This window comes from Sminthopsis crassicaudata, chromosome 1, assembly GCF_048593235.1.
Source record: "Sminthopsis crassicaudata isolate SCR6 chromosome 1, ASM4859323v1, whole genome shotgun sequence".
NCBI lineage: Eukaryota > Metazoa > Chordata > Mammalia > Dasyuromorphia > Dasyuridae > Sminthopsis > Sminthopsis crassicaudata.
The window spans coordinates 51,509,014-51,524,467 of record NC_133617.1 but is presented as its reverse complement, the minus strand read 5'-3'; the positions used below and the strand labels follow the sequence as shown (position 1 = coordinate 51,524,467).

The 15,454-nt window shown below is 54.3% G+C and overlaps 2 protein-coding genes across 17 annotated transcripts in view; one reads left to right on the top strand and one right to left on the bottom strand.

Moving 5' to 3' along the window:
* The first annotated feature begins 40 nt into the window (after positions 1-40).
* On the top strand, positions 41-9,705 carry ISYNA1 (inositol-3-phosphate synthase 1). Of its 5 annotated transcripts, none has more exons than XM_074302744.1 (11): positions 41-183; positions 1,678-1,845; positions 2,228-2,389; positions 2,489-2,621; positions 3,734-3,927; positions 4,028-4,177; positions 6,419-6,634; positions 7,020-7,184; positions 8,864-8,977; positions 9,069-9,286; positions 9,400-9,705. In XM_074302744.1, exons 2-11 carry the CDS (start codon positions 1,735-1,737, stop codon positions 9,590-9,592), a joined length of 1,656 nt encoding a protein of 551 aa, XP_074158845.1. In that variant the 5' UTR covers positions 41-183; positions 1,678-1,734; the 3' UTR covers positions 9,593-9,705. The 5 variants fall into 5 exon arrangements, with proteins under 5 accessions (XP_074158845.1, XP_074158835.1, XP_074158873.1 ...); XM_074302734.1 differs by lacking the exon at positions 41-183 and adding an exon at positions 805-959; XM_074302772.1 differs by lacking the exon at positions 41-183 and adding an exon at positions 824-959 and having other exon boundaries at positions 9,069-9,306; positions 9,370-9,705.
* A 1,299-nt stretch (positions 9,706-11,004) lies between these two features.
* SSBP4 (single stranded DNA binding protein 4) overlaps positions 11,005-15,454 on the bottom strand; it is a 47,979-nt gene continuing 43,529 nt past the window's right edge. For 6 of the 12 annotated variants that reach the window (XM_074302682.1, XM_074302643.1, XM_074302649.1 and 3 more), the window contains 3 exons: positions 12,657-12,685; positions 12,182-12,406; positions 11,005-11,750 (listed from right to left, as the gene is read on the bottom strand). In XM_074302682.1, coding sequence (XP_074158783.1) covers positions 12,209-12,406; positions 12,657-12,685 — 227 coding nt within the window. In that variant the 3' untranslated portion in view covers positions 11,005-11,750; positions 12,182-12,208. The remainder of the gene's footprint in view (positions 11,751-12,181; positions 12,407-12,656; positions 12,686-15,454) is intronic. The other 6 variants (XM_074302702.1, XM_074302663.1, XM_074302669.1 and 3 more) reach the window with 3 other exon arrangements.

Sequence of the window (15,454 nt, the reverse complement as noted above, 5' to 3'; positions counted from 1 at the left end):
CGGCTGGTTCTCACGCCTGTTATCAGCTGCTGGATACAGCACAGCTGAGGGGGCCGAGACTCGCTGCAGCCGGAGCTCAGAGTCCTTCCCCTCCCTCTAGGACCGGGCAGACAGGGCAGGCCCTCTCCATAGGCCCCCTCCCACCTTTGCTCTCCCCTTGGACCCTCCTAAGGACTCTGGGAGGTAGGTGACACTCTCCCACTTAACAGGCCCAGAAAATGCTTGGATGGAGCAGGTGGAGCTAGAGAGGGCCACGGCTGTGCCCTGCTTTGGACGGGGGGTGCTGCAGACCCTGACTTCTCACCCCCCCCAGTGGCCAGCACGGCTGAGGCAAGAGCTGGCTTTTCTGGGTTCACCCCCTCGCTGGGGGGGGCAGTCAGCTCAGTGCAGTTGGAGCCGACCCCCATGAGACGTTGTTCTCTCTCCCGACATCCTTCTCCCAGCTGTGAAATGGGGCCAATTTCCTTAAGGCTCTGGGGCCTCTGCTCCCTCTTCCCCCCTGCCACGAGGTCTGGTATTCTTCCCTTTGTTAGCCGCAGCTCCGAGCCTCCATCTGCCCCATCTCCCCCAACTCTGGCCGAGGTACGGGGGATTCAGAGCCCCCAGTTGTGCGTGGGGGAGGGGAGAGGGCTGGTGAGAATTGGGCATATTCAGAGTCACCCCTGGCAACGTGGAGGTGAGAGTGTACCTGGTGGGGGGGCTTGGAGGGCCACGGGAGCCGCTTGGGGATGGAAAGTTTCGGCCGGAGGGGGTTGGGGGGTTAGGGGCGGGGCGGAGCTGCCTGGGGCGGGGCTGGCCGCCTTTTTCCCCGGGGCCCCGAGCCAGAGCCGCCCCTGCACGCCCGCTCACCCGCCAGCAGGACCCCAGAGACCTGCGCGTCCTATGTCCCCAGCTCGGCCAGCTGTCCCCAGCCAGGCCATCGCCACCGCCGCTGCCACCGCCGCCGCGCCAGCCTCCCGGTGAGTGGGAGCCGCCGCGGGCAGGCACGGGAGACCCTTCCCTAGCCCGGGGGCCCCGGAGTCCGGAACCTCGGCCGCGCAGCAAGCACTCCCCCTTCCTCCTCCTCCTCTTTTCTCCTCTTTCTCTCCTCTTCTCTTCCTCTCTCCTCTTCCACATCCCTCCTTCCTTGCTTTTTCTTCTTTTCCCTCTCTTCCCTCTTCCTCTCCTCTCTTCTTCCTCCTTCCTCTTCCTCCTTCCTCTTCTTCCCCTCTTTTCCTCCTCCTTCCTCTCCTCTCCTTTTCTCTCCTTGTTTTCCTTTTCACCCCTCCCCACTCTTCCTCCCTCCCCACTCCTCCCTACTCCTACTCCCCCTTCCTCTTTTTCCTCCCCTTTCTCGGTCCCCTCCTCTCCTCCCCCAAACCTGTGGGGGGTGTGGCCTGATATCTCCTTCCTCTCCCAAAGCCCTCCCCCAAGCGCCCCAGAGAGAACATCCTGTACCAAGCCCCTTACCTTGGAGGGGAGGGGTGTCTGGCCGAGCCAAGTCGGGCCTCCATCCTGCCCACCCAACCGGCTCGCTTTGTCCTTCGAGTGTACCCAGCCCTATCGGACAGGGTCAGCCTGTCCCAGCATGCATCCTCTGCAGGACTGGACAGGCCAGTCTTTGAGGGGCCGGGGTGGGGCCGGGAGGGAGGCCGGGGTCCTTGGGGAAGGGCAGCCAAGTTTCATCCCCACCTCCAGACGCCAGTGCCCCTGAGATCCCAGGTAGCTCCCAGGACCCCAGAGAAGAAAGTGGAGATGGAGACCTTTGTGGTGGAGAGTCCCGATGTCACCTACGGGCCCGATGTCATCCAGGCCCACTACACGTACCAGACGACCCGGGTCAGCCGGGATGGAGGCAATCTTAAGGTAGCCTGCGTCCCTTGCCTCCCACCTGCCTTGTTCCCCACAGAGCAAGCAGTCCCAGAGTTCCCTCAGGCTGGGCTGTGGGAAAACAGGGACAGTGAGGAGCATCCTGGGATGAATCGGGCAGAAAGTAGGATCCCGGAGGGATGGGGAGGAGGCACAATTTCCAGGCCCAGAGCCAAGGAGTTCTAGGCGGGGTTGTGGGAGGGGAGGCTAATCCTGAGCTCAGGGAATCTTGGAATGGGTTACAGAGAGAGTTTAGCTCTTTGGAGGGATGTAGAAAAATATGGAGTTGTGGGGGAGGGAAGGGACCCAAAGGCAGCATGGGACAGAGCCCTGAGAGAGGTTAAGGCTGTTCAGCTCTCCCTGTTTCCACACACACTAGGTGCATCCCATTTCGACCCGCTTCACATTCCGGACCGAGCGGAAAGTGCCTCGACTGGGGGTCATGCTAGTAGGATGGGGTGGAAACAACGGCTCCACGGTGACAGCTGCTGTGTTGGCCAACAAGTTTAAACTCTCCTGGATGACCAAGACTGGTAGGAAGGTAAGAACGTTAGCTGGTGAGGAATGGGGGACCAGGGCCAGGGACTTGAGGGGCTGGTATTTGAGCCACCCCTCACTCCACCTCCCACTCTGCCAACAGGAAGCCAACTATTATGGTTCCCTGATGCAAGCTGCCACGGTGAGCCTGGGCAGCGATGACCATGGCCAAAGCATCCACGTCCCTTTTCGTGCCCTGCTGCCCATGGTCTCGCCCGATGACATTGTCTTTGATGGTAAGCAGAGAGGAAATGGGACCAGGAGAAGCAGTCAGGGCTGGGAAATGCTGGGGCCCAGGGAGAACAGGCGTGGGCAGGGCTGGTGTTTGGGGACAGTCCCAGTGCAGGGGGAAGGGCATAGGACAGGAAATCGAGAGACTTGGACTCTAGCCCAGGCTCTGCACCCAGGTTATGACTGAAACCTTGGGAAAAGTCGCTTCTGAACTCCTCCAGGTGGAGGGGCTGGATGGGCTTGTCCTTCCTAGCTCTTGACAGTCTGTGTCGTGGGCCAGTCGTGTCCATCTCTGCCTGGGGTGGCCTGGTGAGCTGTAACAGCTCTGGAGCTGGAGCCAGAGGAGCCAGGCTTAGATCCCCCTCTCTGCCCCTTGGCATCTGGGAGACCTTAGCCAAGTCGCCACCTCTCGCAATCGAACGTTCCCGTCTATAAAATGGCAGGGGTTCCTTATAGCTCAAATCTGACCCGGTGATCCTCCTCCCAGGGGCCAGAGGTACCCCAGACCCCCTCCTCCTACGGAGAGATTGGAGGAATGGGGCTCAGGGGAAGTCAGTGGGGCCTTTGAGATTACAGATCTCAGAACCAGAGCTGCAAAAGGCTTGAGGGCAGAGAACATTGAGTGGGAATTCGTGGGACCGTAGATGGGAGAGGTCAGGATGTCTGACTCCTGAGTTTTACAGATGAGCAAATTGGAGCCCAGAGAGCTTAGGTCAAGTTATTTAAGCCTTCAGGGACCTTGCATCATTCAGGTACTAAGTGTCTGAGGGGAAATTTGACCCCCCAAGTGCATCCTAACTTCAATTCCAGTGTCATCTCCAATATGCTACACTGCCTAAAACCAAGCCCCTTGTTTGTGTAAGGGCCCTCCCAGCTCTGACATCCTCTGTTCTAAAGTTCCCCCCCCCCAAGCAGCACTGACCTCCTGGGTTCTAAGGGCCCTTCCAGCCCTGACATCTTGTGTCCTAAAGGCCCTCCCAGCTCTAACATTCCTTGTTCTGAGGATCCTCCCAGTCCTGACATTCTCCATTCTGAGATCCTTTCACTATGAGCCTAATTTGGGGGTAGGGTAGGAGAGAGAATAATACTAACTGAACATTATCTGCTGCCCCCTCAGGCTGGGACATCTCTTCCCTGAACCTGGCAGAGGCCATGAAGCGGGCACAGGTGCTGGACTGGGCTCTCCAGGAACAGCTGTGGCCACATATGGAACAGCTGCGGCCCCGGCCCTCAGTCTATATCCCCAAGTTCATCGCTGCAAACCAGGAGAGCCGAGCAGATAACCTCATTCCTGGTTCTCGGGCCCAGCAGGTGGGTGCCTGGGCCCTGGGGAGGAGCAGGAGAGCATCAAGGTAGGATGATGGTGGCGGGGATCCCGTGTGACCCCTGGCTGTTACCCTCCTTCCTGTAGCTGGAGCAGATCCGCAAGGACATCCGTGAGTTCCGGACCAAAAGTGGGGTGGACAAGGTCATCGTTTTGTGGACGGCTAATACCGAGTGCTTCTGTGACGTGGTACCTGGACTCAATGACACAGCTGAAAACCTGCTGCAGGCCATTGAGGTGCGAGCAGAGCATTGAGAAATCCCGGGGAAAGGACCCACCTAGCTCCGGAAGCCTGGGGTGGGGGGACAGTTCGGCCTAAGCCGCTAACACGACAGACCCCTGGACTGAGGATCTGGAGAACTGGCTTCCAGTCCCACATTCCCCAAAGTACCGCCTCGCTGGCTGGTCTTGGATAGCTTTCTTTCCCTAATTCCCTTATTTTTCTCTGTAAAAGGGAGAGATTGAATCCAATGATCTTTTAAACGCTCCAACAGACCACATTCACTCATTTGTCAAATATTCACTGAACAGAGCTCTGCACTCAGGCCTTAGGAGAATAAGGCAGAGCTCACACTCTACAAAAGGTTAAGATGCCAAAACAGAGAATTAGGATGCCCGGTAACTGTACATTAGAGCGAGGAGGGAGAGGCGTGTATCTGAGAAAGCTTCCTGAAATAGTCTTTGAGGAGTTTGAAGGTAGAGTTTGGGCTCTTTCCAGCTCTGACATTCTATGTTCTAAGCCTCCTCTCTATCTTAACATTCTCTTTTCCTTTCCGGGACATCCTATGTTCTGAGGGCCTTCCTACCTCTGATGTTTCAGGTTCTGAGGTCCCTCTCCGCCCTAACATTTCCTTTCTACCCTAACATTCTATGTTTTTCTAACTGATATTCTGTGTTCTAAGGCTTCCTCTATCCTAACATTCTGTGTTCCCCTTTTAACTCTGCCATCCTATATTCTAGGTGTCTCCTAGTTCTGATGTTCCATGTTCTAAGGCCTGGATTCTATGTTCTCCTGTGTTCTGAGGTCCCTCTCAACTCTGATGTTCCATATAATTTTTTGGGTTTTTTTGCTGAGGCAATTGGGGTCAAGTGACTTGCCCAGGGTCACGTAGCTAGAAAGCGTTAAGTGTCTGAGGTCAGATTTGAACTCGGGTCTTCCTGACTTCAGATATTCCATATACTTTTAAAATTTTTTTATTTTTTTTTATTTATTTGTTCTTATTACACATTGCTTTATGGGTCATGTTGGGAGAGAAAAATCAGCAAAAGGGAAAAGTCATGGGCGAGATAAAAACAAAACAAAAAAAAAAAACAGAAAAAAAAGAAGTAAATATAGCATTGCTGATTTACAATCAGTTTCCTTAGTTCTTTTTCTGGATGAAGATGGCATTTTCTGTCCAAAGTCTATTGGGATTGCTTTAGATCACTGAACCACTGAGGAGAATCACCATCTTGCATTGTTGCTGTTATTCTATACAATATATTCCTAATTTTGCTTGTTTCCCTCAGCATCAGTTCAAGTAAATCTTTCCAGGATTTTCTATAATCAGCTTGTTCATCACTTCTTATAGAACAATAATATAGAACATTATCTTCATGTACCACAACTTGTTCAGCCATTCCCCAATTGACAGGCGTCCATTCCTTTTCCAATTCTTTGCCACCCCAAAAAGAGTTGCTACAATCATTTTTGCACACGTGAGTCCTTTTTCCTCCTTTATAATTTTCATGGGATACAGACCCAGTAATGACACTGCTGGGTCAAAGGGTATGCCCAGTTTGATAGCTCTTTGGGTATAGTTCCAAATTGGTCTCTAGGTTGGATCATTTCACAACTCCACCAACAATGCATCAGTGTCCCAGTTTTCCCACATCCCCTCCAACATTTATCATTATTTTTTCCTGTCATCTTAGCCAATCTGAGAGGTGTGAGGTGGTACCTCAGAGTTTTTAGTTTGCATTTTGCTAATTTTTTCATATGACTTCAGATAGCTTTTAATTTCATCATATGAAAATTGTACTTATCCTTGGACATTTATCAATTGCGGAATACTTTGTATTCTTATAAATTTGACACAGTTCTTTATGTATTTTAGAAATATTGGCTATAAAGGTTTTTTTCCCCCCCAGCTTTGTACTTTTAATCTTGTTTCTATTGGTTTTGTTTGTGCAAAAACTTTTAATTAGATATAATCAAAGTTGTCCATTTTGTCTTTTATAATTCTCTAGTTCTTCTTTCTTCTAAGGTTCTTTTCTGTCCTGATTTTCCTATTCTCCTGACTCTGACATCCTGTGTTCCAAGATCTCTCCCAGCTCTGATGGTCCATGTCCTACTGTCCCTCTCTGCCCTGACACTCCTGTTCTCCTGACTCTGACACACGTGCTCTGAGATCCCTCCCAGCTCTGATGTTTCTGTGTCCCAAGGACTTTCCCAGCCTGGACGTCTCATGTCCTAAGGCTCCATCCCTCTCCCAACAGCGGGACCTGGAGGTGTCCCCCTCCACCCTGTTTGCGGTGGCCAGCATCCTGGAAGGCTGCGCCTACCTCAATGGTGCTCCCCAGAACACCTTCGTGCCAGGTGCGATAGAACTCGCCATGCAGAGACGGGTCTACATCGGAGGAGACGACTTCAAGAGCGGCCAGACTAAGATCAAATCCGTGCTTGTGGACTTCCTCATTGGAGCTGGTCTCAAGGTAAGAGGGTGGCAGGAGCTTGCCGGAAGGCAGAATGTCACAGCTGGGGTCAGAGCGACTCCCATCCTGCGGGGGGAGAGGAGGATGGCAGGGCTGGAAGGTGCCTTCGAGCTGGTGCCATCTCAGCAGGGACAGGGCCTTTACCCGAAGCTGGCCCAGTTTCCCCTTGAAGAAGAGAAGTTAGTTACTTTACGAGAGCCAGAACTTTGTCGGGCTGCCCAGGTGGCAACTTGAGGTTCTTTTCCCGTCCTTGGATGATGGAGGGAGATGAAGGGCTGGGCAACCCAGCCTTGGGTCCCATTCATTTACGAGGGTTGGCAGGAAGGGCGGACATTTGGCACACAGTTGCAGCGTTCTTCCCCACGCCCCCTCCTCTTTCCCACAGACCGTGTCCATCGTCAGCTATAACCACCTGGGGAACAACGATGGCCGGAACTTGTCAGCCCCAAAGCAGTTCCACTCCAAGGAGGTCTCTAAGAGCAACGTGGTGGATGACATGGTGCAGAGCAACCCACTGCTGTACAGCCCTGGGGAGGAGCCCGACCACTGTGTGCGTAGGAGCAGGCGCTATGAGGCTGGGGCGGGGTGGGGCCGGGGGGGCCGGGGGCCCATCGTGGAGAGCAGGGCGAGCACGTGGGGGACAAGGGGCTGCGGGTGTGCTTTAGCTCCTGTGCTGAGCAAACAGATCGAAGTCTGGGTGACTTCTTGGTAGTGACTGGTGGTGTCAGGCAATCAACAAGTATTAGCCCCCAGGTACTGGGCCAGGCCCTTGGAATGCAAGGACAAAGAATGGAACTAGGAGTGTGCATCCCAACTGGGAAGGGGCTGGGAGGGTGGGCCAGATGTACAGTGCAAATATCAATAGATTGACACAAATGTCTAATCAAGACAGGGGATCTGGGGAGGGAAGGCAGGCGGGTCTTGGTTTTGGTGGGGTAGGAAAGGCTCCATGCCAAAGGTAGTTCTTAACTCTGTGAGGTAGACAGAGGGAGGGAGGACCACCATGCAAAGTTATACAGGTGGGAGGGGCAGCACCTGCTGTGTACTGGCCGGTTTACAAGTATTTTAACTCATTAGACCCTCACAACTTTTGGAAGTGGTCACTGTTCTGTTTTACAGTCAGGGAAACTGAGGTAGGCAAAAGCGAAGCACCTGTCAGAGGCAACTTGGAAATCACTTGAGTCTGGGCCCAGCTCTGTGGCACATAATCCAGGGGACAAGGGATTGGGGACCTGAATTAGGCGGGAGCTCAGAGCTCTCTGTTTGAAGGCTATTGGGAAGCAACCATTTGATGGACAGAGTGTGAAAACTGGGGGGTGGGAGATCACGGAGGGTGCAGTCTAAAGGCAAGCCTGAAGGGAATGTTTCTGGGCTGCCAAATTTTCTCAGCAAGGAGGCAAAGCTTTCAGACAAAGGAAAGGGGGAGGAACACAAGGCTTGAGAAGAGAAGTAGATTCAGGGAAATCAGGGAGGAATAAAACGATTGCCTTGCTGCAGTGAGGACCCCGGTGAGGCTGAATAATGTTTATTTTGTAAGGTACCAGGAGAAGCGGACCTCGGGTTGGGGGCAGGGCAAAGACAAGATGGAGCAGAACTAGTAGCTAGAACTGAACTTCTGGAAGTCCTGGACTCCAAGCACTTATTAGGAATGCCAGACTTTCAAAGGACACAAAAGCAAAAGTGAAACAATCTCCCCATATGTATTCAGTGAATGTGGGACTGTGGGCAAGTCATTTCACTGCTGAGCCTGTTTTTCCATCTGTAAAACATTAGAATAGCCCCTATCTCCCAGGGTTATTGTGAATATCAAGTGAGGTGACAGGTAAAGCGCTTTGCAAACCTTTAAAAGTGCCAGGTAGTATAGTTTAACATATATTGGATTACTTGCCATGCAGGGGGAGAGCTGGGGGGAAGGAGGAGAAATCTGAAACACAGGCTGGGCAAGGGTCAAAGTTGAAAAATTATCCGTGTGTGTCTTGAAAATCCATATCTATAAAGCTATATATAAATGTATACAACTAGAGAGAGGGATCCCTGTGGCAAAGCAGCCAACAGGAGTCTAAGTGCCTACTGTGCGCAGGCGCTGTGCTCTTGGGTCACAGTGTGTGGGAGAGGAGACTTGAACCCAGGTCCTCGTGTGGCTGGAGCCTGCTCCCTCGCCACCACACCACTCGTGTGTAAGGGACCCACTAGCCAAGGAACCAATGCTGTTCCCCCTCTCCTCCCCAGGTCGTGATCAAATACGTCCCTTACGTGGGGGACAGCAAGCGAGCCCTGGATGAATACACATCGGAGATCATGCTCGGGGGCACCAACACCATCGTCCTGCACAACACCTGCGAGGTACGGGGTGGGGCCGGCGCTGCTTGGGGGGCTCTGGGGGGAGGGGCTCTCGGCTCCTCCACATGCCCAACCATCTTCTCTCTGTGCCCAGGACTCCCTCCTGGCCAGCCCCATCATCCTGGACCTGGTGATTCTCACCGAGCTGTGCCAGCGGATCACCTTCTGCACCGACAGCGATCCTCATTTCCAGAGCTTCCACTCGGTCCTGTCCATTCTGAGCTTCCTCTGCAAGGCCCCATTGGTGCCCCCGGGCACCCCCGTGGTCAATGCTCTGTTTCGGCAGAGAAGCTGCATCGAGAACATTCTCAGGTGAGAGCCCACGGGCCCTGGTGGAGGGTTACCTCGGGCACTGGGCTACGGGGGTGGGGGGCAAGGGGAAGCCCCCCTCTCAGCCAGGGCTGACAGCGTCTCTCTTCTCTCAGGGCGTGCCTGGGTCTTGCTCCCCAGAACCACATGTTGCTGGAGCACAAGATGGAGCGTGTGAGCAGCGAGTTTCGATGTGAGGGCACCGAAGCCCCTGCCTGCCCTGTGCCCATGAAGAAGGGGGTGGCAGCTTCTCCCCCCAATGGTTATGTGGAGAGCACCAACGGGCACCAGCATACCTCTGCCAGCTAGGTGCCTTGGGATCTTCACTAATGATCCCTTCCAGTCTCCTCCCTTGCCATGATGCCCATGGAGGCCACTGTGAATCCAGCCTCTCTAATCAATAAATCTAGCATGAGAATGAACTCTCAGCTGATTGTCTTTCCCGAGGTCGCCTTGGATGGCCACAGAGCCAGGGAGGTTGTGGCCCATAGGCTCAGTGATTCCATGGGGAGGGGGGGCCCTCCCCAAGGAGGCATCGTAACAACGGTCTGGGTTTCAATCCCGCATCTTTTCTCTGGGCCCTCAGTCACAGCCCGTTTCCTCATCTGGGAAATGAAAGGTTGGGCCCCTGCCCTTCTGAGGTCCTACAGATGCTCCCTCCTCCCCAAAACTTCATCCTGTGCAGTCTCATCCCCGACCCCAGCCTCCCTCGCCCCTTCCAGCACCCCAAAACTGGCCCGTCGGCGCTCAGTTTGGGTCTCCAGAGCCCCCTGCCCAGATGTCCCCCCAGCCCTCTTGAGGCCTTGGCCTTCAGCACCATGCCCTTGCTTTTTGGGTCCTCACCAGACCCTGCCTTTCCCCCACCCCCCCCTTTTCCTTCCACCTGAAGGCTTCTCCCTGACTCCTGCCTGAAGCTCCTCGAAGCCCTCAGGGGAGAAAGCCCGCCTAGTAGGGTGCCCCGGGGCTCAGCGGGCTCACAGGGGCTTCTGGCTCCCAGGCCTCCCAGCAGCCAGCACCCACATAGCGCCCACTAGGCTAGTCCCACGGCAGCCTTGGCAAATGAAAGTGCTCTTTTATTATCTCCATTCTTAGATAGGGAAACCAAGGCAAACATGAAGTAACTCTTCCAGGGCCACAGCTAATGAGAGTGAGGTTGGATTAGAACTCAGCCCTTGCAGACTGCTCTGTCCACTGAGTCACTCAGCTCTCCAACAGGCTAGCCCCTTCTGAGGCTAGCCCAGCCTACCTCTAAACTCAAGGCTGCGTTTCTTCCTTCACCCAGCCTTCATTCCTTGGGCCCTCCCATTTTTTTGCACTCCCTGGTTTCTGAGCTCCTTATTCATTTTCTAGTCCTATCTCCACTTTTTGCCCCCAACCCACCCACCTAGTTTCTTCCTCAGCCACTCTAAACCATCCTAGGCAGCAGGGTGCTAGAGAAAGTGGGGGGTGACCCGAATTCAAATCCTGTGTCAGACACTTACTACTTAAGGCATATTAAGTAGCCTCCTTGGCCCTCGGTTTTTTCATCTGTAAAATGGGAGATTCCTTCCCCTCTGAACCCCTGATCTTGTGATTTTTCCCTCTCCTCAGGGCTGCCTCCCCCATTGTGTCTATTCTTGACCCATCTCCAGCCCCCACTTCTATGGGACGAGAGTGGGGGAACCATTTGCCCCAGCTGGGGTGCTTAGGAATGGGGTCAGAAGCCAGAGTCACACGAGGGGTTATGAAAAAAAAAATCAAATTCCATTTATTGATGCAGGTTCCCCCTCCCCCCGCCCTTTCCCATGGCTCCATCTCGACAGCCCCGGCAGTGGGGATAGAAGGTCCAGTCCCACGACCCGGGCCCCGGGGCCCCAGCGGGGCGAAGGGCTGTCCAGCTGGGGAGTGGACTCCGGTCCATCTGTCTCTGAGGTCCTCGCGGTATAAAAGTAAAGTTGTTGGTGCATGAATGTCAGGCCTGTGGGCCCCGGCGGGCAGCCCCGGGCCTGAAAGTCTGCTTGCTCTGCCTCCCCCGGAAGCAGGGGCACTGCGGCAGAGGTGGGCAGCCTCGGCCTCCCCTGGCCGGGCTGTCAGAAGGCCCGGGGGCCCACTGAAGGGATGGCCCCGCCCGTTCCTTGCTCTGTCCAAGGGTCCGAAGTAACCTCTGATGCCTCCCCACCCTGCCCCTTCCCCAGGCCCAAAGACCAGCAGGGGTCGCCTCGACCTCAGGGAGGGGCAGCCCCCTGCCCACCCCAGGCAGAGTGCTGGGCACCCCCACCACCCCCAGCTTGTCCGAAAGGCCCAAGGTTGGGGTGATGGGGGAGCCGGCCCCAGAGCCCGGTGGGTGGGGTCAGAGGGCTGGGGAAGGGGGGAAGGGGGCCGAAGGGAAAGGAGGGTGTCCGGTCCTTAAATACACAAGTTTACAAGGGGGCCGGGGCTGAGGGGAGGGCCGTTCTCCTCAGACGCTCATGGTCAGGCTGGGTGAGTACTGTGGAGAGAGCAGAAAGGCCGGGGCGGGGGGCTCAGCGGCTGTCCGGGGGGAGCAGGCCCCCTCCCCGAGCCACCCGGGGAGAAACCGCCCGGAGTGCGGGGAGTCACAGCGGGAAGGGGCCGGGGCAGAGCGCCAGCAGCTCCTTCTGGGGGAGCCTCGCTGCTCACCAGCACCCCGCGTGCTGGGGCCGGGAGAGGGCGCCCCAGCTTAGGGGAGCCCCCCAAGCTAGAAGGGGAGGGCGCTGGAACCCAGGGGTCCTGCTGCTGCCCGCTCTGCCGCCCGCCTCCCCAGGGGAAGGGGGTTCCAGACCTCCCGGGAGTTGGGCACCCTGGGAGGGGCTGGGCGCTGGTGCCTCTGGGAGGGGGCAGTGCCCGTGGGCGGGGGAGGGGTGGGGAGGAACAGGGGTTGCCCGCGGCCGGCCCTCCCACCTGGTGCCCCTCGGCCCGGCCCGGCGGTCACGGTCTTGCTCTGGCCCCCCGGCCACCGCGCTTGGGCCTGCCCGCGAGGCCCCTCCTGCCCGACGCGGGGGGAGGGTTGGCACGGTCGCTTACGCTTTCGCTCTGGAAGGGGTTGAGGAAGGTCCCGCCCATCTCGCCGTCGTCCCGTGGGGTGCCTGGGGGGTTGCTCATGCCGGCCATGTTGTTCGGAGAGTTCTGGGGGTGGGGGGAGCCCCCCGGTCAGTGGGTCCCATCCCCATTCCCCGCCCTGGGGCCCACCCGGCCTTGGATTGGGCTGGGAGCAGGGGATTCCACGAGGGGCGGTCTCTCCAGTGATGAGGGGCACTGGCGGGGAAGGAGTGGGGGGAGGGCAGAGGCCCGGAGGCTGCTTGGAGGGCAGGGGGTCAGGAGCAAGGGGCAGAGGCCAAAAGCGTCACCAGATCAGCGCGGCGGGCACTTCCCTTACCTTGGACAACCCGTCCATGTCACCTGAGCCTGTGCGGGAAAACAGAGAGCTGGACGCGGCTGTGGGCGGGGGAGGCCGGGCCTCCGGAGGCCAGCCTCTCCTCCCAGGGAGCCCCGCCGACCTCCCCGCCTCCGGGTTCTCCCAACCAGGCCCCGGGCGGGGGAGGTCCCAAGATACAGATCTCAGAAAAGAAAAACTTCCCGACTTCAACAACAATAAGTGTCCCAAAGCGGGATGATCCCGCGGGTGATGCGCTTCCGCTGGGTGGAAGGGGTCCCACAAAGACTAAGGCTGGAAAGAGGGAGACCTGGGAAAGAAGCTATCCCTTCTCTTAGAGATTCTGCCCAGAAAATGGGAATCTGAAGAGAAAGGATCCTGAGAAGGAAGGAAAAGCAGGCGGGAGGGCGACAGGGAGGAACGGGCCAGCAGGTCAACTTCCGCTTAGCCAACTAGAGCCGGGCGGGAGGGAGGCGCCGGAGCCAGGGCAGGCCGCTCCCAGGACAAGCAGAAAAAGCCGCACCGGGGCAAGAGCAAGGTCAGAGAAGGGATTCTCAACTTAGAGGCCGTGACTCCAACCCATTCAGCTGCGAGAGCCGAGGCACCCGCAGGTTAAGTGACTCCACCGCACATCCCACCCAGGAAGCGTTGGAGGCGGATGTAAGCCCCAGTTCTGTCGTGCCCACGTTTGTTTGCTTTTTTTCCCTGAGGTAATTGGGGTGAAGTAACATGCCCTGGTCACACAGCTAAGAAGTGTTAAGTGTCTAAGGCCAGATTTGAACCGAGATTTTCCACAGTGCAGCAAAGTGGGCAGTGGACATAGGAGATGCTCAGTCCTTACTCCTGACAGACTGACCCCTGCCTCCAATATTACTTCATCTGACCACTGATCCTGAAAGCACGAGGATCTGAGTTCAAATTCTGCCTCTGACACTTGACCTTTACTAGCTGTGTGATACTGGGCAACTCGGACTGCCAAGATAACAAACCCCATTACCCAAATATACTTTCTCTGCCTCTCCATTGTTTTCACCAGATTATAAACTGCCTGCGGGTACAGCCTTTTCTTGTTCTCAGACCCATGGCACTTAACACCCCTCAGACCTGACTGACCTAGAGTAGCTGCTTTAAAAAAAAAAAAAAAGTTTATTGACTGATAAACGCTTGTCAAATGACTGATGGAGACTAGGTGGATTGTTCAGGTGTTTGTCTACTAAGAAGAATGATTTTTAGGGTGAGAGGACAAAAGTGTGGCTGGTAGGAATAAATCAGGAGATGAAAGTACTGAATTACCCTTAATGAAGTCAGTACTAACTTGGGGGGCTGGCTAACAGGCAGGTGTGGCCACTGAGGAGCTATCACTGATCTCTGAAACATGTGGGAGAACGGGTGGGATACCATAAGCCTAGAGAGGCAGAGGTCCCGACTTTTCCAAAAGGGAAAAGCGTGAAATGTGCATGCTTTTCAGGTAGAGGCCGGCAGAGGGTAACTTTGACTAACTTCAGCTTCTTGGAGTTCTGAGATTAGGAAATCAACTCTAATTTTAGTTTCTGGATTTTTAGCTATGTTTCTGACCAAGTCTCTTCTGTTCTCCTGGTGGGATAGATGGAGGAGGAGGGCAGGATTATGGTGGGAAGGCATCCATAAAGAACAGACTCCAAAGTTTAAGAATTACCAGGGAGATGTCAAAAAGGAAGGAAGTCTCCAGCTGAATGCCTCAGGGATCTGGCCTTGACCTAATGCCATTCAATAAGATCGAAGAGTTATGTCAAGTTGGGTAAAATTGCTCTTTTCTTCTCTCTTCTCTGTTGTTCAGTCATTTCAGTCTTGTGTATTTGGGATTTTCTTGGCAAGGATACTAGAGCACTTCCTTCCCCAACTCATTTTACAGATGAGAAAACATACAAACTGGGTTAAGGGACTTGCTCAGGATCACATAGCTTGTAAGTGTCTGAAACTAGATTTGAATTCACATCTGGTGATCTCAGTATACACAAGGATCTCCATAGATCAGTATGTGTTTGGTGCACATGAGAATTTAGGCCAGGGGATCTGAATTAAAATCCTGACTCATCATCAGGATTATCTTGGACAACATTTAAACTTCTTCAGGTTTCGATTTCCTCTGTAAAATGAGTGGGATGATCATTAAGGTCCCTCCCAGCCCTAGGTCAATATAAGTCAATATGTGGTATGCCAAGGATAATAACACAATTTTTAACTTGTGCTCAATAAAAATCAACTGCCCAAGAAGGTATGGCAGTCACTCAAGAAACTCATTTCTATAAGAAATGATGAGCAGGCTGATTTCAGAGAGGCCTGGGGAGATTTACATAGACTGATACTAAGTGAAATGAGCTGAACCAAGAGATCATTGTTCATAACAACAACAAAATTATGTGATGATCAGCTGTGATGGACGTGGCTCTTTTGGACAATGAGGTGATTCAGGTCAATTCCAATAGACTTGGCTTGGAAAATGTCATTCACATCCAGAGAGAGAACTATGGAGACTGAATGTGGATCATGACATAATATTTTCATCTTTTGTGTTGTTGTTTGCTTGCTTTTTTCTTTCTCATTTTTTCCCTTTTGATCCAATTTATCTTGTGCAGCATGATAATTGTGGAAATATGTTTAAAGGAATTGTACATCTTTAGTCTATACTGGATTACCTGCTATCCTGGGGAGGGGGGAAGAGGGAGGGAGAAAAATTTGGAACAAGGGTTTGTAAGGGTGAATGTTGAAAACTATCCTTGCCATTCTGGAGAGCAATCTGGAATTATGCCCAAAAAGTTATC